This window comes from Delphinapterus leucas, chromosome 14 (genome assembly GCF_059928025.1).
Source record: "Delphinapterus leucas isolate spDelLeu-1000000601 "Yukka" chromosome 14, BTC_Dleu_Yukka2, whole genome shotgun sequence".
NCBI lineage: Eukaryota > Metazoa > Chordata > Mammalia > Artiodactyla > Monodontidae > Delphinapterus > Delphinapterus leucas.
The window spans coordinates 5,870,964-5,898,383 of NC_143142.1; the positions used below are offsets into that span (position 1 = coordinate 5,870,964).

The 27,420-nt window shown below is 58.7% G+C and overlaps 1 protein-coding gene across 33 annotated transcripts in view; it reads left to right on the forward strand.

Moving 5' to 3' along the window:
* Nucleotides 1-27,420, forward strand: part of NCOR2 (nuclear receptor corepressor 2) — a 224,483-nt gene that overhangs the window by 129,852 nt on the left and 67,211 nt on the right. For 31 of the 33 annotated variants that reach the window (XM_089894358.1, XM_089894378.1, XM_089894383.1 and 28 more), the window contains 6 exons: nucleotides 242-420; nucleotides 3,895-3,949; nucleotides 6,398-6,496; nucleotides 20,201-20,316; nucleotides 21,675-21,847; nucleotides 23,861-23,923. In XM_089894358.1, the coding sequence (XP_089750484.1) occupies nucleotides 242-420; nucleotides 3,895-3,949; nucleotides 6,398-6,496; nucleotides 20,201-20,316; nucleotides 21,675-21,847; nucleotides 23,861-23,923 (685 nt within the window). The remainder of the gene's footprint in view (nucleotides 1-241; nucleotides 421-3,894; nucleotides 3,950-6,397; nucleotides 6,497-20,200; nucleotides 20,317-21,674; nucleotides 21,848-23,860; nucleotides 23,924-27,420) is intronic. The other 2 variants (XM_089894361.1, XM_089894366.1) reach the window with 1 other exon arrangement.

Sequence of the window (27,420 nt, forward strand, 5' to 3'; positions counted from 1 at the left end):
TCTCTGGGGCCGCCTTTAAATTCCCCCTTCCCCTGCACGGGCTATTATTATCTTTTAACTCATCATCCACTTTCTCTCTGGTTTTGCGTTTCTCCTGTCGTGCCCGGAATACCCCTATCCTCTGCTCTCCACCTGGCTCCCCGGTGCTGGCGCAAGCGCCCCTCCCCCCCCCCCCCCCCCCCCCTTCCCCGCTGTCTTGTGCTTTCCAACCGGAGCCCTCTGCGTCTCCGTTTCCCTCCAGAACCTGGAGAAGCAGATGCGCCAGCTGGCCGTGATCCCACCGATGCTGTACGACGCCGACCAGCAGCGAATCAAGTTCATCAACATGAACGGGCTCATGGACGACCCCATGAAGGTGTACAAAGACCGCCAGGTCATGAACTTGTGGAGCGAGCAGGAGAAGGAGACCTTCCGGGAGAAGTGAGTCCCCGTCACTGGGGGGCGGGCCTGGCCGGGCCACCCTCCCCTGTCCCGGGAAACCCGTCCTGTTGAGTCTTATGTTGGCTTCCTAGGGCTGCCACGACACATGACCACCAGCCGTGTGACTTTAAACACCAAGAATCTATCCTCACGCAGTTCTGGGGGCTGGAAGTCCAAGATCAAGGTGTGGTCTGGGGTGGTTCCTTCTGAAGGCTCCAGGGGAGAGTCTGTCCCAGGTCTCGTGCCTGGCTGGCACCTGCTGGTGGCTGGCAATCTTTGTCATCCCTCGGCCTGGAGATGGATCTCACCGTCTCATTGTGTCTTCACGTGGTCTTGTTTCCTGTGTGTCTCTGTGTGTCTTCTCCTTTTCCTATAAATTCACCAGTCACATTGGATTCAGGGCCCACCCTACTCCAGCATGACCTCATCTTAACTAATTATATCCTCAAAGGACTCATTTCCAAATAAGGTCACCTTCTGAGGTGCTGGGAGGACATGATATTGGGGGGGGACACTATTCAAACCAGTATAAAGTGTCAAGGCAGTTTCATGTGAAATGGGGCAGTGTGTGTCAGAAGAACAAGGCAGGAGGGCCTTCGAGGCTGGGCTGAAGCCGTGGGCGGGGTTATGTGGCTGCCGGTGACTTTTCGGTTTTCATTTTACTTGGAAAGCGGCTATTTGTGGAGCGCATCCTTCATCACAGACGCTGGACAGATGTTTTCTGGGGTTTGTGCATTTGTCCCCCTTATCCCTCATCACAGCGTTACCAGGCCATCCCCATTACGCACATGAGGAAACAGAGGCTCAGAGAGGTTAAGACACTTAACAAAGGTCACACAGCTTGCAAATGGTGGAGGCAGGATTCAGACTCCCCCAGCTTCGGGGCAAGGGCTCAGCTGCAATGGAGAGGCTTGTCGGGGGAGAGGGGGCTATGGAGCCAGGGAGCAGGGTGGGGGGGCCTTTGGAAAGCAGAGGCAGGAACTGGATGCTAAGAGGTGAAGCTTGGGGCTTCTTCTAAAATGAAAGAGCAGAATGACTGTTTTGGGGAGACGAGTGAGGAACCAGATGGAGAAAGCGCTCCTTTCCCCCACCAGACTCAAAATGTGTGTCCCAGGGAACCACATCCTGGGCACAGAGCGCCTCCTCAGGACCCAGGACCCCCATAAGGCAAGAGGGTGGGAAACTGAGGCGGAGGCCTCAGCGCTCAGCCAGGAGGGCATGGGGGACTCAGCCTCGGGGCGTCCACGTTCACCTCCACCTCCTGAGAAGGCCTCAGATTTTCTTCAAAAGAGGTGTCCCAAGTTCTCCAGCCACCCACTGCGGGGCCAGGCCGCAGGGGCTGGGGCTGTCTCTGCCCTTTGCAGAGCTGGGTGGCCCCAAAGCGCCAGACCGGGCTTCAGGGACGGGGATGGCTCTGGGTCGTGGGCAAGGCTGGGGTGCATCAGCCAGGGCAGACACCAGGACTTGGAAATGCAGGCGGAGCGACTGAAGAGGGTCTTGAGTGGAAAGTTTTTGTTTGTTTGTTTAAATGGCTTTTGATTATGGAAATTCTAAAACATACATAAAAACAGAGGGACGGTGTAATAATGCACCTTCGAGCGCCTAACACAGATGCAGCGACCTTCCACAGGAAATAGCGCTTTGGGGAGCAATTCCTGCCGTGTGTTTGGGGTTTACTGCTCAGAGACAGGAAACGCAGGTAGTTAGCGGCTCATTTCTAGTTCCTCACGGTCACAGACGTCAAATCAAGTCGTCCCGTATCTGGTGTTGTACAATTTAAAAACCAGTGAAGTGACTGTAGGATGGTCATGGATGCTAAGAATTACTGTTGCATTAGGTATTTAAATTCCTCCTGGTATGTTTGATATTTTATTTATTTATGCCTCCTTTTAAAAAAAAGAGGTTCCTGGGAATGCTTTCTGTGTTTTGGCCTTTCTGGATTTTTCATGTTGCTGTTCCGACCTAAGGATTTCACGCTGTTAGTCCAGTAGCTGCAGAATGGGGGCCCCAGGCTGGGCTGATGTCTGCTGAGACCCAGTTTGGCACCTTGAGTCTTTCAAGATCCTGGGTGACCTCTCGTTTTCAGCGGAACTGATAGCACTCAGGGCCTCGGAAAATCACGTGCTGGTGGCGTAGAGTTCCATCACTTACTGTTTTTGTGACTTCGAGCAGCCACTTCCCCTCCCTGAGCCTCAGTCTCCACGTCTGTAAAATGGGTGTAGCCTCAGTGCCTCCTCGCTTAGCCGTCTGGAGGTACCCAGTGTCACAGTAAACTCTCAGGAAACATGGCAGAGGACCCAGGTGTAGGTTGGAGGGAGGTGGAACAGGTGACCTAAGAGATTCCCAAGTGTGCTTCTGGGTCTCCTGGGGCCCCATCTCTGCGTGGGGAAACCCCAAGGAAGGGATCTGTGGGGAAGGAAGTGTCACTGGGGCAGGGAGAGGGAGGAGAAGGGAAGACTGTCTGTCTGGAAAATCAGGGCGTTAGGCCGCCTCCAGCTTTGCGAGCTGCCCGAGGCAGGATCCCAGGCTGGGAAGCCTGCCTCTGACTCGCGGCTGCCTCTGACTCGCGGCTTCCTCTGGGAAAAGAGAAGAGGCCGCTCTGGCTTCTCCAGTGTCTGGTTGGGGAGCAGGGGAGGGACACACTGGCCTCCTGCCCAGCCATCTGGAGGGCTGGGCAGGACCATCGCCAGCGCTGGCCCAGGCTCCCTCCGGCGGCGGCGGGGGGGTGGGGGGACCCCGGGGCCCCTGCGTCCCCAGCAGACTCTCCTCTCCCCAGGGAGGCCGCGGGGCGGTGGCGCGTCTTGGGGACGGGCGGGCCGAGGCTCCACCCAGCATCCCCGGGGCCCCAGCAGCCGTGACCCACATCTCCGCCCCCGCTGTCCGCCTGCTCCTGTGGCCCTGACATTTCAGTCTGGCCCAGCTCTTTCCCAGTAATTCTCCCTGTTTCGCAGGAAGCCAGTTGGTGGGGTGCCAGCTCCCCGCCACCCCTCCAGCTTGGGTCCCTTCCTTCCGCCTTCTGGGCCGGCTTGCCTGCCTCCTGGCGGGCACTCGAAGCCTCTGCGCTCACCTCTCAGGGTCCTGCCCCGCGACCTCGCCCGTGGCGGCCCCGCGTGGGCCGGGCGAGGCCCAGCTTCCCAGGCCCAGCCGGAGACAGAAACAAAGGCAGAGTGTAAAAGGGGGGGAACCCCACCGAAGGGCTGCATGTCATGTCCTCATTTTTCCTGGAACCCGCCTCCAGCAGGACAAACAAATGTATTTTCAAAGGCGCTAAAACCAGTGACTCACTCCAAGGAACGCCCTCTCTTAGCCCTCCGTCCCGCCTGCCGCGGCCCTTCCCACACCCCCCTGGGCTTAATTGCTCTGAGCGGGGCGGTGCTGGGCCAGCGGAGATGGCAGGCTCCCTGGAGCTCGGCGGCCGCCCAGCTGGGCAGCCCTCCTCGGCCTGGTCTCAGGCCCGCCCTTCTCTCCCCGCAGATTCATGCAGCACCCCAAGAACTTCGGCCTGATCGCATCGTTCCTGGAGAGGAAGGTGAGTCTGCCCACCGGCCCAGTGCCACCCGCCCCGTTCCCCTCTGGGGGCCACTCCTGGGGGCAGCCAGCCGCTTGGGCTGGGCCGCAGGACCCTCCCTCCCTACCCACGAGGCCTCTGCCTGCTGGCCCCGTGCTCTCCTTGCTGTGTCAGACGGCACTTCCCTCCTTCCTCCCTCCTGGGAGCAGCAACTGCAGGCCCCGCCCCCTTCTCCCAGGGCGGAGCTCCAGGCTGGGAAACCCCAGGAGAGCTGTGTGCACCAGCTCCTCAGACGTGGCAGCAAGCATCCTGGCAGACTGGACATGGGTTCTGGAAGCCATGCCATGCCTGGCACCCTAATTAAGGCTTTATAGGCAAGAGTGGCGATCTTCCAGGGCGCTGGATGGAATGACCTTTCTAGGTCCCTCTGATGGTCACTGTACCCTGACACCCCTGATGGGAAGCCAGGCGTGTGGCTGGCGTGTGGTTTATCCTCATCCCCTTTTCGTAGAGCTGAGGCTTGAGCTCCGCCTTGCCCCCACACCCAGCCTGGAGCGGTGCCTCTTTCTGCTCAGGCTCCCTGTTGGCAGGTGGACACAAAGCGTCCCAGGAAACGGTAAAGCCCCCTTTTGTGTACCCACGAGGCTAGGCTGGGCAGCGGCCGCAGGTAGGAGGGAGCCGGTCTGGGGGGCTGGACGTGGCCCTGTGTCAGAGTCGCCCGCTGGACCCCAGCATCATCAGGGCGGAGCCAGACAAGCTTCCTGAAAAGGTTTACTTTCTGGGGCTGCTGTTCCGGGTGTTTAAAGCAGCGTTTCGCCGAATCTCGTCTCTCAGACGGGGTGTCTGCCCACTCCCAGCTTTGCAAATACCATGCTACTGGAGGCCTCATGCTTCCTCGCTGGGGAGGGCGGTGGGAACCGGATCCAGGCGGGTATCTTAAAGGGTAACAGTTGTTCTCAGCGTCTGCCCTCAATGAGCCGATACCCGTAGAAGGAGGGAGATGGGGCAGCGTGGGGAAGCGAAATCTCTCCCGGCCTGAAAATCCAGTGTGGAGAGGCGAGCTCTATAAATAGCCTCTCCTCTGAGTTAGCGACAGCTTCTTACTAGGGGTGTGGACAACCCAGGAGACTCCAGGTCGGGGCTCCCCGGAGACAGAAGCAGGGGTTTCAGAAATTGGCAGTTGAGCAGAACTGTTTGAACGAGGGAATCAGAGGTCTCTACGCTGGAGAATAAACTTTACGGTGTTCTTTGGCTAAGAGGCAGCCCAAGCTGAGACTTAAATAGAGCTTCCAGGAGGGTCTGAAGCTGGGGCCGCCAGCTGTGCCTTTGGGGATTGGCGGTTCCTGGTGGTAAGTGAGGCCAACGGCAGGGTGGAGCTCGGTGGACTGGCCCGTCCGTGCCTGTCTGCAGGGCAAGTGATGCTTGGGGCCAGCCCGTGGCCGCCCAGCCCAGGAAGGCAGCCTCCTGAGTTGCCCGAGGGGAAGTCAGACACCCACACCCCCCGCTTGCAGGTATTGGCATCTGATTATAAAATGTTCTCCTTAACCGTTTTGCGGGCCGTGCTTGTGGTCCGGTTGAACTGTTCACAGTCCATTCTAGGAAGTGGATGAGGACGCAGGGGGTTTGAGGCCCAGCCGTCCTCTGCACCCAGCGGCCCTCACGATTGCCCCTCAGAGGCCAGTTCCGGGCTTGGCACCAGCACCGAGCATCACAGAAACATTTTACCTTATCTCAGTAACAGCTGCTGGCATTGGCGAGCCGTCACCTGGACTGGGCCCCGTGGCCGCAGGTGGCGGCATCGTCGTCTTCTGTCCTTCAGTTGCTCTCTGAGGGCGATGCCCTCTTACTGGTCCCATTTGGACGAGGAGGTGGTGGGGTTCCAAGAGCGCCAGTCATTTGCTCAGCAAGTGGCGGTGCCAGGATTCAGACCCCGGTCCGCGGGGCAAAGACCGAAGCAGAGAAAAGACATAAATGTCCCAAGAGACGAAGAGTTGCGTGGCGACATTAGGCTGGATGCACGAAGCTTGGAAGAGGTTACTCAGGCCCCTAAATGTTAGGGAGGAGCAATCTAGGGTGAGCGAACGGACCCGAGCTGGGGAGCCGGAGGCGTTGTTCTCTGGGGCTGGCATGGCAGGTGACAGCTTCGTCCTTACGACTGCCAGTAGCACCAGCCACAATGCGAAGAGGTTAACACCTCTGCAGGGTGTGTTCTGTGGCCCTAAGTCCTTTACACGTATGTGTATTAACTTACTTGGTCTTCATGACAACCCTGTGAAATACGTGCTGTTAGTACCCCTACTACACAGGTGAGAAAACCGAGGCCCAGAGAGGTTAGGTAAGCTGGCCAGGGTCACCCAGCCAGTACCTGGAGGAGGCAGGATTGGAACCCAGGCCTCTGGCTCCCGGCCTCCTGCTCTGACCGCCTGCACTGCACACGCCTCAGAGTTCTTTTCTCTCTCCATCCTGCAGACGGTGGCTGAGTGTGTCCTCTATTACTACCTGACCAAGAAGAATGAGAACTACAAGAGCCTGGTGAGGCGCAGCTACCGGCGCCGCGGCAAGGGCCAGGTGAGGAGGGGGCGGGGCGGGCTCCCGGGCGGGCTCCCGGCATGCTCGGGGGCAGCGTGCGGTGACATCTTCTCGTGTTTCTCAGCAGCGGGTCCCTCAGTTTGGGCCCCTTCCGTGGCGGCTGGGAGACCCTCTCTGGGGGGTGTTGCTCCTATCCTAGCAGCAGAGAAGAGACCTGGGAGAAATGGCTGCTTCCACCCTCAGCCTGGAAAATTCTAGAACTCCAGGCTTGGTGACCCTGTCACCATCCCTGTGGTGGATTAGGGTCGCATCCCCAGAGCAAGGGCCGGGCTTCCAGGATGACTTGGGCTGGTCTACAGACTTAACATTTAAAATTTAGAAAGAATTTTTGGTGTTTTGGCGTAATGCGTATGTGAAAGAAAAAAACAGCCAGTACTTTAGAGTGCCGTTTTTCAGACATCAGTGCTTCAGATATGACTGAAGGATGATTTAAGTTAGAGCAGGACTTGGCAAACTATGGCTCACGGGTGAGTCCAGCCTGCCACCTGTTTTTGTGAATAAAGTTTTATTGGCACCCGGCCATGCCCATTCGTTGACATATTACTGTGGCAGCTTTTCTGTTACAACAGCAGAGTTGGGTAGTCCTGACAGAAACTGCAAAGCCTGACATATTCACTATCTGGTCCTTTATAGAAAAAGTCTGCTGACCTCTGAGTTAGACGAAAAGGGAATTCGTTTAAAAAAAGATTCTGTAAATTATGTTAAAGATGAAGGGGGTCAGTGGCACACATTTTAAAGGAGGCTCGCGAGTGTTTTGGTGTTGGGGAGATGGAGGGAAGGGGAGGGATTTGTTTCACGTCCAGGCTGTTAAGAATCAGCCCAGAACAGATGCTGGGACTACGGGGGTGAGAGGGGGAGTGGGCTTGTGCTGCAGGCGGAGGGATGCGGGCCGGAAGCTGCAGAAGCTCTGGGCACTGCTGTTAGATGCCGGACTGGAGGGGATCGAGGCAGGCCCTTCCCTGGGGCCTCTGGCGTGGGGGACCGGACAGGGGAAAGGGACGAAGGCCGGGATTAGCATGTGCTGGGAGGACAGGACACAGAGGTTCTCTCAGGTGGGTGGTCCCTGTCATTGGCGTCTTCCAGCCCAGACCCCCACCCCTACCCCAGGGCCACCGTCTTCCCTTCCCGAGGCTGGAGAGAGCCGGACCCTGAGAGCATCAAGTCCAGCCATCACCCGTGGGGTCCCAGTGTCCCCTGTGAAACTGTCACTCTATGATCAAGCCCCATAGCCTACGATGGGTTGGTCCACGCAGCTTCCTAGCCTGCATCCCGTGTCTCCTTTCTTGCTTTCTGGGAACTTTGCTTCAGGAGTACAGACCCACTTTTCTGTTGGCTAAGCCACATATAATTAAGGAAGCAAATCTGCTGACGGGAGAGTAAACCCCTCACTGCATTCTGCATGTCAGGCCAAGGTGATTGAGACTGAGCATTGGTTGTCATTGGCCTGGATCATTGAAGGGTGGCTGCGTTTGGTTTGTGGATAGGGTTTTCCTCTAGTTTTGTGCAGCCACCGTTGGCCAGCCTGCTCGCCCATCTAACAGATGTGTAAAACCAAGGCCTACTGGCTTGGCGCTATTCAGTTGTAAAGACCTAGCTGTGGCGTGTTAGAAGTTGAAGTGCATTTAGGAATTTGTCTAGACCGAGATGCAGAAACTCAAATAAATGCCGGGGCAGGGAGCATAAATGTGTCAGCATAAGAGGCAGTAAGGAGGGCGTGGCGTGGACTGTGGCAAAATAAAGGGGGAGATAAAGGCCTCTAGACTGATTTTAAAAACGTTGTCAGCTGTTTGTTGAGCATCTCCTGTGTGCCAGTTCTCTTGCTCGTCTTCCCAGTGCCTCCCGATTCCCTGCCTTCGTGGGGGCCCTGTGGGTGGGCTCATGAGGGCCTTGCTGGTGGCTGGGCTGGGGGCTCTGGAGATGAAAGGGTTCTGAGTCAGATGGGGAGAGATTGGGCCATTCTCACCCTGTGCTGAGAGCCACATTTGTGTGGAGGGAGGCAAAGACTGTGTGCTGACGTCATTTAGGGAGGGGCTATCTCCAGATGAGTCCTGGGGAGTGGGGGGGCCGTTGGTGCCCCCTGCCCCTGGTCCTGGCTGCCATGCCTCCCACTTCACGGTGTTAATGCCTTGCTAGCTGACTCATCTGCCCGTCAGACATTTGTGTGCTGACACAGGGGACTCTGCTCGTTGTCTAGACCAGGTGTACACAGGTGGTTCCGAGTCAGCATGTCGGTGGTCTGCCTGAGAGGCTCCATCGAGTAAGGGACCCCAAAGATGAGGTTGAGGAACGCCTCTTGGGAGGACGAGGACAGAGGTGAGGGTGTCCTGGGCAGAGGGAACAGCAGGTGGAAAAGCGCCAGGACACGAGAGAGTGCACAGTACCCTTAGAGTCTTAGGAGCAGGGGTCTCAATACCTTCCAGGGTCTTACATGAATGAAGGGATGGAGAATCCATAGGAGGCAATAGGGAGTGGTGAGGCCCAGGGCTAACTAGAGAGCTTGTGCCTCATATCAGCTCCAGCTGACTCTTGACTACCTGGCCCTGTATTACCAGATCGGATTTTTGATGATGAGCTGGAGATAGGGAATTATATGAAGTTGCCTGACTTTTAAATCTTAGGTCGCGTAGGAACCAGTAACGACGAAGCACCGGACAGGCTGGGCAGCTCACATTTGCTCTCGAAATCTGTCCTCAGCCCTCAGTATAAGGCCTCTGGGCTGGAGTATGGTAAGGCTGAGGGAAGAGGTAGGGAGAGGATTATGTGACTAGGGACAGAGTCCAGGGAGTGTTTTATAGCAGAGGAGAAGCGTTGGCTTCGTATTTTCATCTGAGCTGTCCTGGGTCAGCTGTGGCGTCCACAATGCTGAGAGACGTGGGGCTTGTCTGGTGAGGTTTAACGATCGGCTCAAGCTGGCGTCTCAGGCTGAGGCTCCCAGGATGGAGCAGGGATGCCTCTGTGCCCTGCCTCTTGCAGAAGGAGAGAAGAAGGCAGGGCACGAGGCCCCTGTCTCCTTGGGAGATGGGACGTATCTTTGGGGCTCTCCCCTCCCTCTCATCGGCTGTGGCTGCGAAGAGGTGCCATGTGACCCGGGCCCTGCCGGGGACGGAAATTAACGCGTAAACCCTGGAAGGACTCCTGTACCAGGCAGATCCGCTGCCCTCACCACCGCCTGCCAGCCCTGTTCATAAATATGGAATAAGTGGGTCAACCCAAGTGTTGACTTTGTGGCCGTAACTCTTCCCTCTGCCCCGTGACAGCAAAGTAAACGGCAGACGCACCAACCCCGCAGCCCCTCTTGGTAGTTCAAGGTGCAGTTGCTGCAGCGGGCCTGCTGTGATAAAACCTGTGATCCTGCTGATAAATCTCCCAGTGAGACGGGTAGGGGTTCCCCAGCCTGGCACGGAGTGGGTGTGGGTGTATGTGCTTGGGCGCCTACACGTGGATGGACGGATGGGCACCGGCGGTGGCGGCCCCCCGTGGGCTGATACTGCGAGCAGATGGCGGTCGGGCGTGAGGCAGGCAGAGACCCTCTGCTCTGTGAAGCCGGAAAAGCCAGGTGGGAATGAGCCTGGAGAGCGATCCACCGCTGGGGGGGGAGCAGTCAGCCTCGGAGGCATAGCAGGCGCCCAGGTGACAGCTCTGCTGTCCCATCCTTGTGTCCGATCCATCCTTGGCCCGCCTCTGGCAGCTCAGAACCCTGGGACAGGCTGTGATCCTCACGTGGTTCCCGTGGGTCCGGCCACACCGAGGCTGAGAATGGCCACACGGCACCGCTCAGCTTGTCAGCCCAACAGATGCCCCTCGGATGGGCCCCTCCCGCTTCACTTCTCTAAGGTTGACCCCCACTCACCTCCACAGAGGCGTCGGATGCACGATATTGTGTGGTCATGCAGCGGACAATTATTGAGTGCCTACTGCATGCCAGGGCTGTAAAGCTTCTCCTTGAGAGCTGCACGAGACCACGATCCTTCAGGAAGCTAGAGAGAGGGTGTCAGCCGAGCCCAGCTGTCTCGGCGTCTCACAGCCCGTCCCGATTAAGAGCCTCTGAGGTAGACGTGAGGTGGGACTTCCGAGGTGTCAGCGAGCGGGGCCCTTCTCCAGGCTGCCGCCTTGTAGAAGGTGCATTTCCTGAGTTGGCTGGACACGGCCCAGGGCCAGAGACAGAGGGGTACCCACCTGCCACCAGCACCCCTCCCCTGGTCATTCCTGCCATGGTGATGAGGGGAGGCTGTCTCGGGCTCCAGGCTCAAACCCCCAAGTCTGGGGAGGAGGGGAACCCACGGTGGGAAGTTATTCTCCCCAGGTCGTAGGCCTTCTACCTTCTCCCGATACCACCATCCACTCCAGATTGGCCCTGGCCAGTGTCCTTGGGCTGTGCCCTCCTGGGGTCCAGGGAGGGACGTGTCTCAGGCTGAGATGGAACTGGCGTCCAGCTGAAGTTCTTGAACTTTCACCAGGAGGATTTGTGAAAACACAGACTGCTGGGTGGCGCCCCTCAGTGGGGCTTGAGAATCTGCATTTCTAACAAGTGCCCTGGCAGTATTGCTGCCGAACCTCGGCCTTAGGGGTGTTTACTGGGGAGTCCCCACCTGCCAAGGAAGGGGAGGGAAGGGAGCAGAGTAGCAGAAGGGGCAATCGAGGCAGGGCACAGGCTCAACGGCAGCCTGGACCAACCCTGGGGGCGGTGCTCTGGCACTGGAATGGCCCTTCCCAGGTGGGCAGAGGGGGCCAGGTCTTAGCCCAGGGGCCATAGAGGCTGAGGGCGTTCGTAGCGGCTGAGGCCCCTTCTAGAAAGGGACCTGGCCAGTCCATCCTGGGGACGAATCCTGCATGTTTGCATGTTTGCAAACTCCACTCTACGGCAGTCCTGACCTGCCCCAGTGCTTAAGCAGAGTGGGCAGCAAGATGTCACCTCGTGTGTTCGGGTGACACACGCCCCGTCGCGGCCTCACCACACCCTGTGCTGAGCCCCTTGTTCGTCATTGCTGTGGTTGCCTTTCGAAAGCATGGATGATTAGGAAAGGGGATATAAAATTCCTGCATGAAAAGCGTCGGCCGTCTGATGTGTCTGGTCTCAGACCCTCGATGACCCGAGAGGGCAAGGCCACCCTGGCGTCCTCTGTGCTGCTGCCTGGCCCTGCCGTGGCTGGGACACGTGTTGGCCATTTGGAGTGTCAGGATGCCCTTCTTGTTTAAGAGAGGATGCCACCCACTTTCCAGAAGCTTCCCCGTATTCTGACAGAGGGAGACGCAGGAATTCTAGCCCCCTCACGCACACCCCCTGCCAGCCGTGCACACCTGGGCTTCGGCAGGAGGGGGCCGAGCCCTCACCTCCTGGACCCCAGCCCCCGAGATCCGGCTGTGAGTGGCTGGTGAGCGTGTGGGTGGTGCCCCAGCGCCCTCTCCTCGAGGTGAATCACCGGCCGAGCCGGGGGCCAGCTTGGAGCACCGGTGACGGCACAGCAGTTTATAGTTCATGATTCATGGATGGAGGGGCCACATTATCCCAGCTAATTGCAGCACTGGAACCCAGGAATGCTGCGGTCAGAAGTCGGCTTAACTATGCAAACTGTCGGGGAACCGAGGCTGTGAGGCCAGCACGGCCCAGGCAGCACAGCCCAGCTCCGCAGCAGTGACCGGGGGTGGCCACGTGGCCCTCCTGGCGATGGGGGGGCCATGCTGCGGAGGGGGCTGTCCCCGAGGGTGAGTGCCCCTGCTTCCATCCTCCAGGGTGATGCGGCCGCAGAGGGGAGGGGTCCCAGCTGGGAGCTGCGCCGGTTGGGGTCTCCTCCTCGAGGCCACATGGGCTGTCTTCTCTTCCCACGGAGATGGGCACGGGGACAGGGCGCCCAGCCTCCCACTCCTGGGGGGTCATGGGGGAAGTCCAGGGAGGTGGGGCCTGCTCCTCCCCCACCTCTGGCCTGCAGGCCCCCTTCCCACATCTCTCCTGCAGGCCCCCTTCCCCCATCTCTCCTGCAGGCCCCCTTCCCCCCATCCATCCTGTCTCTGTCTGTGTCCCCCGCACCCACCCTCCTTCATCTTCCCTCCCCTCCCCCGCCTCCCCTCCCAGCTCCCTGTCGAGGGACAGGTGACCTTGTTCCCAGTTGCTCTGTACTCCAGAGACTCCCGCGCCTCAGGCAGCTTGCACAGGGGACAGCGTGACCGGAAGGCATTCCAGGCCAGGGCTGGCCAAGCGCAGCCCCCAGGGGGAGGGGCAGCCACCGTGCAGTCAGTGCCGGTTCCCAGACCCTGGCCGCCCCCCTGGGCCTGTGAAATCTACGGAGGGGCCGCGTAGCAGGCCCCAGACTGGGCTGAGCTTGTCCCTGCCTGCTGGGTGAGCGCGAGCGTGCTTGCCCCAAACCGCCACCCTGGCCGGGTGGGCCTCCAGCTTGGGGGTCCGTTGGACTTTCCCGGGCCGCCCAGGCCTGAGGGAGGCAGCCGCTTCCGCTCCGCTGGGGACGGGATTGTGTCCAGATTTAGGGCTCCAGCAAGCAGATGTCCCTGATTCCCTGCCCAGTTTTGTGCTAAGTGGGCAGGGACCTATGGGAGGCTCGTCTAGGCCCACAGTCTCCCAGACACATCCCGGGGGACGCAGTTCTCAGGAAGGCCAGGCCCCAGGGACCCAGCAAGCTGGGCTGCCGTTTTGGGAGACGAGAGACACGGCCTTCTCATGGGCTGTGATGCAGTGGCGGGGGAGACCCAGCTCCCCGTCGGCACCGTCTGAGGCGCACCACACCAAAGGGACAGGAGGACGTGGAAAATGTGAGTGTGAATCAGTCAGACCCCAGGAGGCGAGAGGCTGTGTGGGGCTGACAGACCTCCCATCCAAGCGTTTCGAGCTCGGCTGCCAAGAATCAGGAAATAGTTACCAGAAGAGCAGCATTCGTGTGGCCTGGGCCAGCTCCGGCCACAACAGGAGGGGGCCCCGGGGGAGGGCAGGCGGTGACCAAGTTCAGGCGTGTTTTGTCCTTCCATCACAACGTCACCATTCTAGGTGATGCCCCAGTGAACAGGACAGACGAGGTCCCCAGAGCTGTCACGTCCACGTGGGAGACGGACAGTGCACAAGTAAATTAGCGTGGTTCTTTCAGGTGGTAGCAACGCTTACAGACGGTAAGCTGCGGTCAGGAGGCGGTTGACAGGAGAGAGGGCAGCTTTTAGGGAGCAGACTCTGAAGGCTTCTCGGAGGAGGGATCCTTTGGGCTCCGACCTCAGCGATAAGAAGGAACTGGTCAGGCAGAGCTGGAGGGAGAGTCTCCCAGGCAGAGGACACAGTGAGTGCAAAGGCCCTGAGGCAGGAACAAGTGTGGCACCTTGCAGGAGGAGAAGGTGGGGATTAGGGAGGTAGGTGAGGTGGGCAGGGGGTAGATCGCCCAGCCTTGTGCCGTGGACCACTGATTTTATTCCAAGGAGCGGGACAGGATCTACTGACAGTAAAACAGAGCCTTAGCTGCCTCAAGCAGCCATCTCCTTGCAGGCAGAACAGACGTCACAGGCGAGGGTGCTGAACGTTGCTCAGGTTCTGGGGACACGTCTGTGTGCAGTGGAGCGCTGGTGAGTGTCTAACAGCCAGCTTTCAGGGGGCGAAGCCCCGACTGTAGCGCGTGCCAATTACCATGGTGTAAATGCTCCCATCATGCTGATTCCAAGCTACCCCCTGAACGTGGAATTGGGAAGGGGGCGTGCATAGCGCCTCGGGGGATGGGACCGCATCCTACTTGTGCCGTGTGGATGCAGTGGCATACGAGAGCACAGATAACAGCCAAATGGAGTCAAGTAATTGGGAAGGGATGCATTTTGAGTACTTAACTACCATTGTTTTTATGATAATTTCTTTAATTGTAAAGTTGTGCGTTTCCATTTTTAATAATGGCTGTTTTTAACAACTAACCTGCAAAATTCATGGAAACTGAAGTCTGCACTCGTGAGCTGGTACGCGCTGGCCCAACACACCTGTATCTGTGTGTCTTATAAAGGACTCCCTTCACGGGCCAAGGCGGCATCCCCTGCCTGCCTTTTCCTTCCAGGAAGACACGTGAACTGGATCAGAATGGTGGGGGCCGAATGTCAGGGAGGGGCTGCCAGCAACAGAAAACTCTTGTGTCTTGGTCCTGACCCCTGACCCCACTCCTCCCACCAACCTTGGGCTCCTGCGATCTCCCTTCCCCCACTGCCAAGAGATAGGGTGTCTCGAGGGCAGCCCCCACCTGGATTTGCTCACTGGAGGCACTTGGCACGTAGTACATGCTCAGCAGAGTGTTTGTTGAATGAATGAGTGAGATTGTGCCGCAGTCGGTGTTGATGGGTGTCAGGAAGGTCTCATCAGGCATTTAGAGGACCCGTCGTCATCTGAGCACTAAACCTCACCAGCTCCTCCCTGGATGGTTGGTACCACCTTTTCACTGGACTCTCTCCTCTCATTCCTGGAACCAATGGTCACCCCTTGACCCGCTGCCACATCGCCCTAAAACACGGCGTGGAACACATCAATCCTGCCCACCCTCCACCTTCTGACAAAAGCCCTCAGTGGCTGTGCACAGCTGTCAGGGCACCTCCCGCATTTCTGAGCACGGGCGTTAAAGCCAGTCCAGCTCTGCAGCCAAGTCCAGTATGTCATTCTCTAAGGACCGTGGGCGATTTCACGTCGGCATGCTTTTGCCCGAAGAAGTCCGCTCCCTGAAACGTCCCCTCTCATCCTTCTCCGCCAAAAGCCTTTGGAGGTTCAGCTCGGAGGCCTCCTACCTCATCCCCGCTGGTCAGGACGAATCACTGTCACACCTGCCATGTGCTGGGCCTTTTTAAAGTTTTCTTGTCCCTGCAACCTCCATCGGTCCTGTCCTAGCTCCGGAAGGTCGGGGACTGTATTTTCTGTGAGCGTGCTTGTGGAGGGAATGAACAGTTTGGCTTAAACGGGGGTGAAGAGGGGCCTGTGATTCCCCAGGGTGAGAGACAGAGCACCTGCCTGTAGGATCTTGCTAGGAAATGCTGTGTGACCTTCGGCGGGTTAACCCCTCTGTGTCTTTGTATGCTCTTCTATAAAACAGAGATAATGCCAGTGTTGTTGGGAGGATTTTATTAACTGCAGGTATCAAATGAGGAGGAGAAAGCCTCGTCACATGTTCGTGGTACTTCATCAGCATTTGTTGTTTTTATTCATATCATTTTCTGCACGGCTCCCAGCCAGTCTGGGGCTTCAGCACAGAGCACGCTCAGTCTGTCCAGCACTCAGCGCTCCGGAAGTAGGGGTCCCTCGGGGATTTGAACTGATGGCTCTGGCTAACCATAGATCCGGGCAGGTTTTCCTCAGAGCTGTGCTGTGGTTTGGGAGGGACGTTCACGACCGAGCACTGGGCACGAAGCCCATTGTCGGCGTGACCGATGGCATGTCTGGAAAGCAAAGGTGAACCTCATCCTGAGCTCCGGAATCATTTGAGACGGTGGAGTCTGGCTTCTGGTTCTTCTCCCGTGTCCACAGGCATCCGCTCTGCCCGTGGCAGGGGTCCTGGACGTGTTTTGTGAAACAGGGACCCCCGGAAGCCTTGCTCCTCACGCTGTCGTCCGGCAACCAACAGTATCTGGCGTCCCTGGGAGCTACCTAGAAATAGAGGGTCTCAGGCCTGCCCCAGACCCACGGAGTGGGAATCTGCATTTTCCCAATATCCCCAGGTGGTTCGTGTGTGCATTTCATTTTGAACAGTGCTAGTCGGTAGCAGAGGTGGGCACACTATGGCCTGCAGGCCAAATCTGGCCCCCCACCTGTGTTTGTAAACGGTTTTGTTGGCGTGTAGCCATGCTCACTTGTTTACAGTTTGGCTGTTTTCAAGCTACAAACGGCAGAGTCAGTTGTTGCAAAAGAGACCGATGGACCGATGGCCCTAAAGGGTCTACCATCTAGCTCTTACAGAAAGTTGGCTGGCTCCTTGTCTTACGCTCTGGTCGTCAAACCTGGCTGCCCATGGCAATAACCTGGGAACTAAACACGCTGATTCCGGCCTCTCACCCTGAGATTCTGATGCGACTGGTGTGGGTGGGTCCTGGGCGTCGGGACTTCCCAGAGCTCCTCAGGTGATCTGTGTGTGCAGCTTTGAGAACAACGGCTTTAAATTGCCCATGCAACCCAGCAAGTGCCGTTCTGCGATCCGCGACGGGCCTGAGATCAGCAGCGGAGCCCTAGTGCGCGTGAATCGTCCCTGAGTTAGCCGTCGCTGTATCTGCTGTCCTCTGACGTCGAAGGCTTTCGGGGACAGAGGCGGCTGACCGGGGCCTGGCAGTTGGACCTCCCTCTCGCGCCGTCAATCTCCCAGAGTGAGCGGAGCATCCCCACGACAGCCGCTCACCTCCTGTGCCCACCAGGAGGCCAGGCAGGTGGTCACCATTATGCCTGACGGTCCCTCCCAGTGGAAACCACGTTTAAGACCAGGACTGACCTGGGGTTTCTCCCTTTCATCCTTTTCCACTCGCATCACTCAGCTCGGGGCACACGGACACCTCTCCAGAGGGAGGTGGAGTTCAGGCCCCAGGAAACCGGGAGCCCGTCCATGGGGTTCTGTGCCACGGCTCCAGGGTGGCTCTGAAGTCGCCGCACCCGCTTCTCCCAGAGGGTGAGGTGTGGGAGTCGCCTGCCCCTGCCCTGGAGTGTCCGGGAGAAGAAGGTCACGGGGTCTGACACTGGGATCGCGCACCTGGGTGGGACGCAACCGAGGGGAATAATGACCAGGTTCTAGAGCTGACTAGGTCTTTGGACCCTCCTCACGAGACTGGGCGGAGGCAGGTGGAGGGGATGGAGATGGCAGGAGGGAGAGAGGCCTGGGTGTAACCAGGGTCAACTCAGGCTCTGGGTTTGAATCCTGGCGTTGCCGTTTCCCAGCTTTGGCAGTGCCTCAGTTTCCTCTTCTGTAAAATGGGAGCAAGATGGGGGTTGGTAAAGGAGATGAGGGAGTACATAGAACATGTGCCCGGCACATGGCACTTGGAGCTTTTTTATTATTAATGCTGTGAAGTGGGTGATTATTCAGGGGAGGGGGTCGTTATGGGCTGGCCCAGGCCCAGATCAGGACTCGAGGAATCTTGCAAGGGGGACAGGGTAGGCTAGGCAGAAAGGGGCAGGGATCCCCAGAGCGCCCCCACCTGAGGCCCCAGATGCTGACCAGGGTGTGGAGTTGGGTGAGACTCTCAGCGGGGCCTTGGGGACGACAAGATCACACCCGCTCCCCACTCTGAGACCCCCTTTTCCCTCGCTCTGAGATGGTGCAGCTTTGCCAGTCTGAACCTCAGTTTCTTCTTCTGCAGAACGGGAGCAGTGATCACTGCCCTTTTCCACCTGAGGCAGGCTAAGGGCAGTAAGTGGAATAGTATTGATATTTGCAAGGCGCTCGGCGTGCTGTGGGGGCGGAGCAGCCCCCCTGGACGACCCCCAGGTCACTGTTACTGCTGGTTTTTTCATCTTTGCCTTTATCCTCAGGACTGCAGAGGGGCTGGGAGCAGCTGGTCAATAGACTGTGCACAGCGCAGTGTCGGGCGTGTAGGAAGCTCTTGGGAAATGCTGGCATCTTCCGCAGTGGGGCTTCTTGAGGATTTGGAGGGGGACGGCGGCAGGAAGGCCCTGGGCAGGAGGGCGCAGGTGCAGACTCGCTGGGCAGCAGCCCTGGTCAGCCGTGCTGGCCGTGCCGGGGGCAGACAGTGGCCTGCTTGGCGGCCCAAGGATGAGATTCCAGGGGGCCTGGAGACCCCACCAGCCTGGACCCGGGGACCAATAACAGCTGCTCCAGGAGGGAAGCCTGGAGACGGCTGCTGGGAGGGACAGCAGGTAAAGCTTTGGAGTGAGGCTGCAGCCCAGCTGGGGGTTCTTGGCACCAATGGTGGTCTTAGGAGACGTCACGCTCCCTGCCGTTGGAAAGCCCCGGCCCTGCCCTTTCTGGCCCTGGGCGTCAGGTTCCTGGGTGTGCAGAAGCCGGGCATGTCTCACTGGTGGCCACAGCAGCCATGCCGAGCAGCCCCCTGGGAGGAGGAACCCTCCTCAGTCGGCTGTGCCATCTCCCCCGGCTCTGGGTCCTGGTCCCTGGTCCCCCTCGTCTACTCCGCCCCAGCTACCATCTGCGGGGCCAGCTCCAGCAGAGGCTCCACATGTCAGGGGTGAGAGGCGGCCACAGCTCCCTGGCTATTGGAAGTATAGTGTTTCAGGGTTTGGGGTGGTGGTGAGGGACAGGCTAGTTCAAGGACACTGGGCCACGCGTCGGGAATTGACCGCAACATAGCAGGGGGTAGAGGGAGGCTGTTCCCCCCCTCCAGCCCCTCCTCTTACAGAATAGAGAGAAGGGGGCAGACCTGAGCCAGGAGGTTCCGGGGTGGACACTGCTGCAGCCTCGGGAAGCCCACGGTTCCCCGTGAATGTGCAGGCCCCCGCTGTGTGCCCCGGCGTCCACAGAATGCCTGTAGCTGGCCTCTGTGTTCAGCCGCATCGTGAGCCATAAATTAAAGCTACAGAGAGGGGCAGGGGGGGATTGGTGGTGGTGAGGTCACAGGCCAGGGCAGCCTGTGCCAGGGACTGGCTTGCGTTCCTGGTGTGGAGGAAAGATGGGGAGAAAGGGAACCGGGAACCCTCGAACCCCACCCTTACTTTCCCCGTGGGCTTTGGTTTCTTTCTCCTTGGTTGGAGAATTGGTGTGACCACGCCCCTCGGTACACACTGAAAGGCTTTGCGGCGTGTTTGTTTTCATTTCACTTGGCTCATCTTTTCCAAGGGATGGAAAGATGGTCTGGTTTGGCAGCTGCCCGCAAGGAGGACTTCGGGGTGGCCAAGAGAATCAGTGTGTGCCTTAAGAGAAATCAGGCTGGACAGAAAGGGTGACGGTGTGGGGAGGAGCTCCCACTCCCCCCCCCCCTCTCGGTGAGGGCAGTGTCAGCAGCCTGGTGCCAGCACCTGTCCCTGCCCACTTGGGAAGGAGATGAAAGGAACAGGCCTGCGGGGGTTGGGGGAGGGTGGCTGGTTTTGCTGTGAGCCCCTTTGATCTCTCCTGTCCAGCGGGGCCTGCTCTTTTCCCCTCTGAGGGCTGACTGACGTGAGAGGAAGAACAGGCCCACGGCAGCAAAAGTGGACCCTCATCATAGCAGCAACCATCCTCACACGGGCCCCCGGGGACTGGGGACAACACTTCCATCTGCCCATTTTACAGACGTGGAGACTGAGGCTTAGAGAGATGGCCTGAGCTTTGTCAGGGGCAGGCAGGCTGGGGCGTCAGGGTGTGACCCAGGTTTCCCCACGTTCACCGTGCTCTTGCCTGAAGCTGACCAGGGCCCCCTCCCTCCTGCCTTGGGGGCTTCCGCCCCACGTAAATACTGGTGCCAGATGCCAGCTCTGTAAGGGGCCTCTCATTTCAGCTTCCCCGCCCCTGGCTGAGGGGTCGGCACGATTTCAGGGGGAAGAATCAGAGCACAGAGAGGTCAAGACCCTCATCCAAGGTCACACAGTCACCAAGTGAAAGAGGCCAGGCGTCTGACACTAGCACTTTCTATACCTCACCCCGTGACTCCTGCCTCCCCGCAGTGCCCGGGGGTTTCTGCCCAGCTCACACCACGGGAGGGTGCTGGGTTCCCAGCCAAGCTCAGCCCAGGTGCGGAGGCTCACCTGTCTCACTGTTTTCCTCTCCCCCGCCCCCGCCCCCGCCCTCCCCTGGGGCCCGGCAGCAGCAGCAGATGCCCCGCAGCGGCCAGGAGGAGAAGGAGGACAAGGAGAAGGAGAAGGAGGCCGAGAAGGAGGACGAGAAGCCGGACGTGGAGGATGGCAAGGAGGAGCTGATCAAGTAAGGCCAGCGGCCGCCCGGCAGGGGCCCGGCCGCGACCCCCGGGTCGGGGGGGCATGAACGGGGCCGTGGACAGCCCCCTGGAAGGGTGTGCGCAGAGGTGGCATCTACAGATCGCCTGCCTCGAAGGGAGGCACTTTGTGCTCCGCCTGTGCCCGACAGCCCCCCTTCCGGAAGCCCGCTCTTCTCTCCTCCCGCCCGCCCGCCCTTTCTTTCTCGAAGCCTCTGGAGACCTCAGAGACTGAGAGCTCATTTGAGCTCCACTCCTGAGCGAATAAATCCAGGCAGTGACTCTGGAACTCCTTGCCTCCTCCCTCCTCTGCCGAGTCTCCTGAGATGCTGGGGGCGGGAGGGGGGGTCAGAGGCGCTCGCCGCTCCCCGAAGGAAGGACTAGGTATGCAGGCAGGCGGCGGGCCTCACCTTTAGAATGATCGCTGTCGGTGTGAGTTCTTGCAGATCAAGGCACAGCCTCGCCTGGGGTGGGGGGGCCCCCCACCGGCAGCCTCCCGTGCCTGCCAGGGGCGGGAGCACAGCCAGCTGGAGATTCACTCCGAGGAAGGGGGGGCAGTGGGCACGGCTTAGCGCCAGGTACCTGGAGTGGGCTCAGGAATGTGGCTTCTGAGAGCATCTGGCTTGTTACCCCTTGTCTCCCAGACGCTCCTGCGAGGCCCTTCAGGAAGATGAATGGAAGGCGGAGGTGATAAATCTGAGAAGCCCGGCAGTAAAGTCTCCTGAGTCGGCTTCTGAGAAAGTCCCAGCCCCAGTTATTGAGGTCACATGCTCCCCACACGCCTGGCTCGGCCTGCATAAGACCGGCAGGAAACTTTCCTCTTGCGTTTTCTGCAGGACACAGTGGTCCGTGATAATACGGAAGGCAAAGTCAGTGTCATTTACAGGGCCCCTTGGGGGATGTCTCCTCTTTGGGGAGTTAAAGTGGCCTGAAGATTGTACCAGCCTGCACCCCCCCCCATGCCGTTAATCCAGTAATCTTGCAGACAGAGAGCAGAGAGCATCTCTGTTTGGTGAATAAAATGGTCTTGCAGATAGCCACCAGCCCACACCCCTACTTGGTGAATAAAATAGCCAGTCGGTTAACTCCAAGCCCACATCCCTGTTAGGAGAGTAAAGCAGACAACAGCTACCAGTTCACACCTCCCTTTTCATAACTAAGATGGCATTGCAGACTGCTACCAGCCAGCCCTCGCCCCAAGCTTTTTCCCTCTTTCCTACCCTCTGATTAGTAGAAAGTCGCTGGCAGCCAGCACTCATCTTGCTAAGGAAAAGCAGGTCTCTTGAAACTGCCACCTAGGTTCCAGGCACTGGTGAAACCATCCCTGTCTCTCCTCCCTGGCCTTTAGGGAGAAGACAGATGACACCTCTGGGGAAGACAACGATGAGAAGGAGGCAGTGGCCTCCAAAGGCCGCAAAACCGCCAACAGCCAGGGAAGACGCAAAGGCCGCATCACCCGCTCAATGGCCAATGAGGCCAACAGCGAGGAGGCCATCACCCCGCAGCAGAGCGCCGAGCTGGGTGAGTCTCGGGCTGGAGAAGGGGCGCCGCAAGCACAGCAGGCTCAGAATCCCAGCACTAGCTGCACACTCGCTGTGTGACCTGGGGCGAGTTCCTTAACCTCTCTGTGCTTCAGTGGCCTCGTCGGCACTGCGGTTGCCCGTAATGCCTGTAACCGTGGGGTGAGCGTTTTAGTGACTTTGTGTGTAGGAAGGGCCTAGAACAGTGCCTGGAGCATGGGAAAGTCTCACTGGCTGTCAGCCGTGATTATTCCAGAGCTGGAGAGTTCACATAAAATTCCAGATCACCAATTTGGTTTTGTTTTTCACTCAGAAAATCTGGCCTTGGGACTTCCCTGGTGGTCCAGTGGTTAGGCCTCTGCTCTTTCAGTGCCAAGGGCCTGGGTTCAATCCCTGGTCGGGGAGCTAAGATCCCGCAAGCCACCGAAAAACCACCCCTTTTTGCGGGATCTTAGTTCCCTGACCAGGGATTGAACCCATGCCCCCTGCAGTGGAAGTGTGGAGTCTTAACCACTGGACCACCAGGGAATTCCCTGTACCTTCATTTCTGTGGGCCTCAGTTTCTCCTTCTGCTCAGTGGGTGCCCACCCCCAGGTGCTCTGAGCCTCACGCCCTACCCCAAGGGGGGAAACAAAAGAGAGAAGAATTGAGTAGCAGTTCCCAAGTTCGGCCACAGGGGGGCAGCCGGTGTGTGCTTGCTGTCTGTAGCGTTTTGGCCGTTTGGGGCCTGCCCTCCGGCATGTGCGGGAACCCGGACCCGTGGCCTGAGTGTTGAGGCTGAGGCCCCAGCCACCTGGATGGCTTCCCGGGATGGGAGTTGATGGAGGTGATGTTCCCTGTCTCACAGACGCCCGCCTCGTCCACACCCAGGGTTTGTGCCAGGCACCTCTTCCTTCTCCCCGTGGGAGGTCATTGGTACCCATTTCATACATGGGCTGTTTGAACCTTAGAGAAGGGATGTTGCCTCTCTAAAGTCCCAGTCAGTTGGGGTTCAAAGCCAGCCCGCTGGCCACAAACCCCGTGCAGCTCCCGTGGGCTGGTGCTGGAGTGCCTGGAGACCCAGGGCAGGAGGGTTCCCTTCAGGAGGGGAGGCACTGGCACACCTGACTTCTGGGGAAGCTCTCCCGGACCCCAGGCTGACGCTGGGGCCGGATGGTGGAGTGGAAAACACAACCCCAGGCCCTCTGATGGGCACCTCCCATCCCAGGCTCCACTTCCACAGCCTGCCTCTGGGGGTGCCGTGGGAGGGAAGGGGAAAGCTGGCCATGGTAGCAGGGGGCGGGGAAGCTGCCCGAACTTCCCTGTGATGGTCAGCGGCCTCTACCAAGTGCATACTCTGTGCCTAGCGCGGTTCCAGGCACTGAGTCCGTGACGCTGACGTCCCTCACGCTCGCCGCCCTCGCGACATCTTAAGCGACTTTCAGGGAAGAACAAGGGCTCACGTGTAGGGGAACTTGGAGGAGAGGCTCAGAAACAGCCATAGCAGACACTCGGCTAACTCCCCCGACTCCAAGGCAGCTGTGTTCCTTCTCAGTAACACGAGCAGCCCCATCCTCGTACCGCATGAGTCAGGGGAGAATATAGTAATCACCCTGTAGAGCAGGGCCCTCCCGCAGGGGACAGGTGGCCATGTCTGGAACCGTTTTTGATTGTCCCAGTTGGAGTGGGGGATCCTGGCACCTAATGGGTAGAGGCCAGGGATGCTGCTCCACACCCGCAATGCCCAGGGCAGCCCTCACGACAGAGGGTCACCCGGCCCCAGTGGGTCCATGCGCAGATGAGGTCCCTGCCCATCACGTCCCTCCTCCTCTCCCGCCGCCTTCATGTGGTCACCACGCTCCCAGCCGAATGCATACAGAGGCAGCTCAGGGTCCAGGCCCTGGATCGCCTCAGCGTTCCCCTCTGTAAAACAGGTGCCTGCACACCCTCCACCCAGCAGGCACCCCGAGTAGCCAGAGGCAGAGAAAGTGCCCCGCTCCAGGCTGCTGCCAACACGCTGTGTCTTCCTTTCCAGCTTCCATGGAGATGAACGAGAGTTCTCGCTGGACCGAAGAAGAGATGGAAACAGCCAAGAAAGGTGAGGGATTTCTGGCTGCTCTAATCGCCCTCGATGGGCATCCGGGTCCTGCAGCTTGTGTGGTGGGGAGGAGGTTGACCTGTGCCCTTAAACGGGGCTGTGGTGTGGTCTGCAGTGGGTGTTCTCAGATTGGCCGTGTCTCCTCGGAGCCTCAGTTTTGTCCTCCAGAAAATGGGTCTGTGTGGCCATGTTGTCGGTGTACGGCTTCCGTGACCACTGGGGCCAGCATATCATGGTGTTGCAGACTGAGTGGCGGCAGAGCACCCGGGTGCCTTGGGAGGTGCAGAGCCTGCTGGTGGCCACCGCGGCGGGGTCACGGGGTCAAGCTGTTCCCCTTCGCTGCGCCGTCTCCCTGCGCTGTGGTGCTGACGCCGCGTTCTCTGTAGAAGCCACCAGCACATTCATTGTTCATTGGAGCCAGAATGGCTGGGCCCTTGGCTTCCTGGCTCAGTGACCAATCTCTGGGTCTCAGTTTCCCCATCTGTGAAAGAGAGGGGCATCCGGGTTGGCCAAGAGAAGCCAGAGGTAACAGGCACTAAGCGTCCCAAGGATGGCCCGGCACTGTCGGGGCTACGTCGGTGTCGATCCCCCGGCCCCCATCTCTGGGAGATGCTCTAGCTGCCCCTCCCTCTCCTGTGCCCAGGGCAGGGGCCGTCAGACTAGCTCAGCGCCGGCAGGAAGGCCAAGGCTGAGGTGGCATCTGAGCCCCCTTTTGCCTGCTTGCTCTCATTCATCTTGACCCCAGCCCTGAGAGGTGAGTCTTGTTTCCGGCCGTTTTGTGGACGAGGGAGTGAGGGGCAGAGGCCGAGGATGGCCCGGTCCTGGAGCTGGTGACCTGGGCCTCCCAGCTCTTGTCCCCAAGGTCCTGCTGAGGCCCCACTGCTGAGGTGCAGCTCCTTTGTGCCCAGAGCTCCAGGTCATGACTCAGGGACGGAGCAAATGGCCTTTCTAATGAAGGACCCAGGTGCACAGGGACAGTTGTGTGCGAGGACAGCTGGGCCCGGAGGCTGAGACCTTGGACCATGGGCTGCCTGCCCTGCCCACCCCCTCCCCTCCCTCTGCCCCGGGAGAGGGTGCCTGGGGGCCTGAGCGTCTGGTCCTGGTATTTCAGAAACTGACCAGGAGCAGCCCCAGACCTGATCAGGCCCCCTACCGGGGACCGAGCCCCTCCCCTCAGGGCTCCTGCCCGGGCACGCTGTCCCTTGGAGGCTCCAGACCTCCTTCCTCCAAGCTCCCAGGCCTCTGGTGAGGCCGGCCTGGAGGAAGGGCCGGGCTGGACCCTCAGCCTCATTCAGAAGAGGAGGAGCTGCCTTGGTTCCTCTCGCAGGTGAGGCCCTATTTTCAGCGTCTCAGGAGCACCAACGGGGGCCTGTGCGCATGGTCTCTGGCTGCCGGGGATCAGTGGGTGCTGTCAGCCCCCCAAGGGGGCCACGCTGTCCTTTTCTTCTGTCTTCTGTGTCTACTTTGTGGTTTTTGGTATGGATTGCACCATGGGGTGCAAAAGAGGCTTTATTTGAAAATGTGTGATGTTTTTTCCCCCCTTTAATTTTGGCGAGATACGTATAATGTAAAAACCTACCATTTTAATGATTTTAAACTGGACAATTCAGTGGCATTAAGTGCATTCATGGCGTTGGGCAGCGATCACCTCTCTCTTGCCCCAGAACCTTCTGCCACCCCAAACGGCGACCTCGTACCCATTAGCAGTCATTCCCCATTCTCCCCAAGCCCTGCCCACCTCTGGTGCCCACTAGTCCGCTTTCTGTCTCTATGGATTTGCCTGTTTAGGACGTCGGCGTGAATTGAATCACATGGCATATGCCCCTTTGTGTCTGGCCTCTCTCAGCATCATGTTGTTGAGGTCCATCCATGTCGTAGCCTGTGTCAGCACCTCATTCCTTTTTATGGCTGAGTTGTATTCCTCCGTGTGGACAGAGGAGTTCTATTTATCCATTCATCCATTGCTTGATGGACACTTGGGTTGTTTCCACCTCTTGGCTATTGTGAATAATGCTGTTGTGAACATTTGTATAGAATTGCATGGTTTTTTTAACCACACGTGAGACCCTGGGATCTCAGCCACCGGCAGTGATATTGCCCGGGGACCCACCCACCAGGGCCGTGAGGGGCTCCACGTGCATGTCCCAGGGCTACCAGCCTGTGCTGTGTCTTCTGTCGTCATGGCAGCCCCATCCCCAGCTCCTTCCCAGTTGCCCGGGAACCGGGAGTCGGCTGAGTCAGAGGCTGCCCTCTCTCTTCCTTTGGGAGACGGCTGGGGATGACTCACCGGCTGGGACGGGAGTGTGCCCCACTGTCTCAAGGTTGAATCCTCAGTGGCGGCAGCGAGCTCATCCTGGGTCCTGCCTGTGGAGACGGCAGCGTGCGAGTCCCCCCGGGGACCGTGCACGCCGAGGCCCTGCTCAGTGACATTTGTGATAATGTGATGAGTGCCAGTGTGCTTGTCCGCCGTGAATTATAGCAATCTGGACGATTACCGCTCAGGGTGGCTGCTAATGGCTGCCTGTTCCAGGCGGCGGGAGGGGATCGGGGCCGGGAGGCAGGTGCTGGCAGCCCCCAGGACTCCTTCTCCACAGTGGGCGGGGGTGGAGAGGCTAGGAATGTTCCAGTGCCCCCGGCCCTCAGAAACCCAGGAAGGTACCCAAAACCCAGCTGTGCCCGAGACAGATGGTACCCACCCATCCTCCTACCCATTTACATCGACCCAGTGCCTCACCCTGTGCAGGGCAGGGGTACCCAGAGATGAGCCAACCCTGGTCCCTCCCTCAGGGAGCCCAGGAAGTGAGCAGCCAGGTGTCCCCAGGGCCTTGGGACCACTGAGCCTGCCCCAGGCATCCCAGGAGACTTCCAGGAGCCAGGCCTAGAAGGATGAGCTGCAGAGGGTCCCCCGTCCCCGGAGAGAAACTGGACCTCAGCCTCTGGACCTTTTAGCTCTGTGACCTCAGGCAAGCTAGTCAACCTCTCTGTGCCTCAGTTTCCTCATCTGTACAATGGGAATTAGAGTATCACCCACTGTATGAGTTTCCTGGGGCTGCCGTAACAAGGTACAAACTTAGTGGCTTAAAAACAACAGAAATGTATTCTCCCCCAGTTCTGGAGACCGTGAGTCCGAAATCAAGGTGTCGGCAGGGCTGGGTTCCCTCTGAGGGCTCCAGGGGAGGGTCCTGCCTCTCCTCCTCCAGCCTCTGCTGTTGCTGGCAATCCTTGGCGCTTCTTGGCTTCTAGACATTCCAATCCCTGCCTGCATCGTACATGGCTGTCTTCCCTCTGTGTGTCTCTGTCCAAATTTTCCTCTTCTTAAAAGGACCCACCCTAATCTAGCATGACCTCATCTTAACTCGATCACATCTATAAAGACTTTTTTTCCAAATAAGGTCACATTCACAGGTTACAGGTGGGTGGACATGAAATTTGGCGGCGGGTGGGGAACACTGTTTAATCCAGGACAACCACCTGTGTGGGGTTTTGGTGAAAGAAAA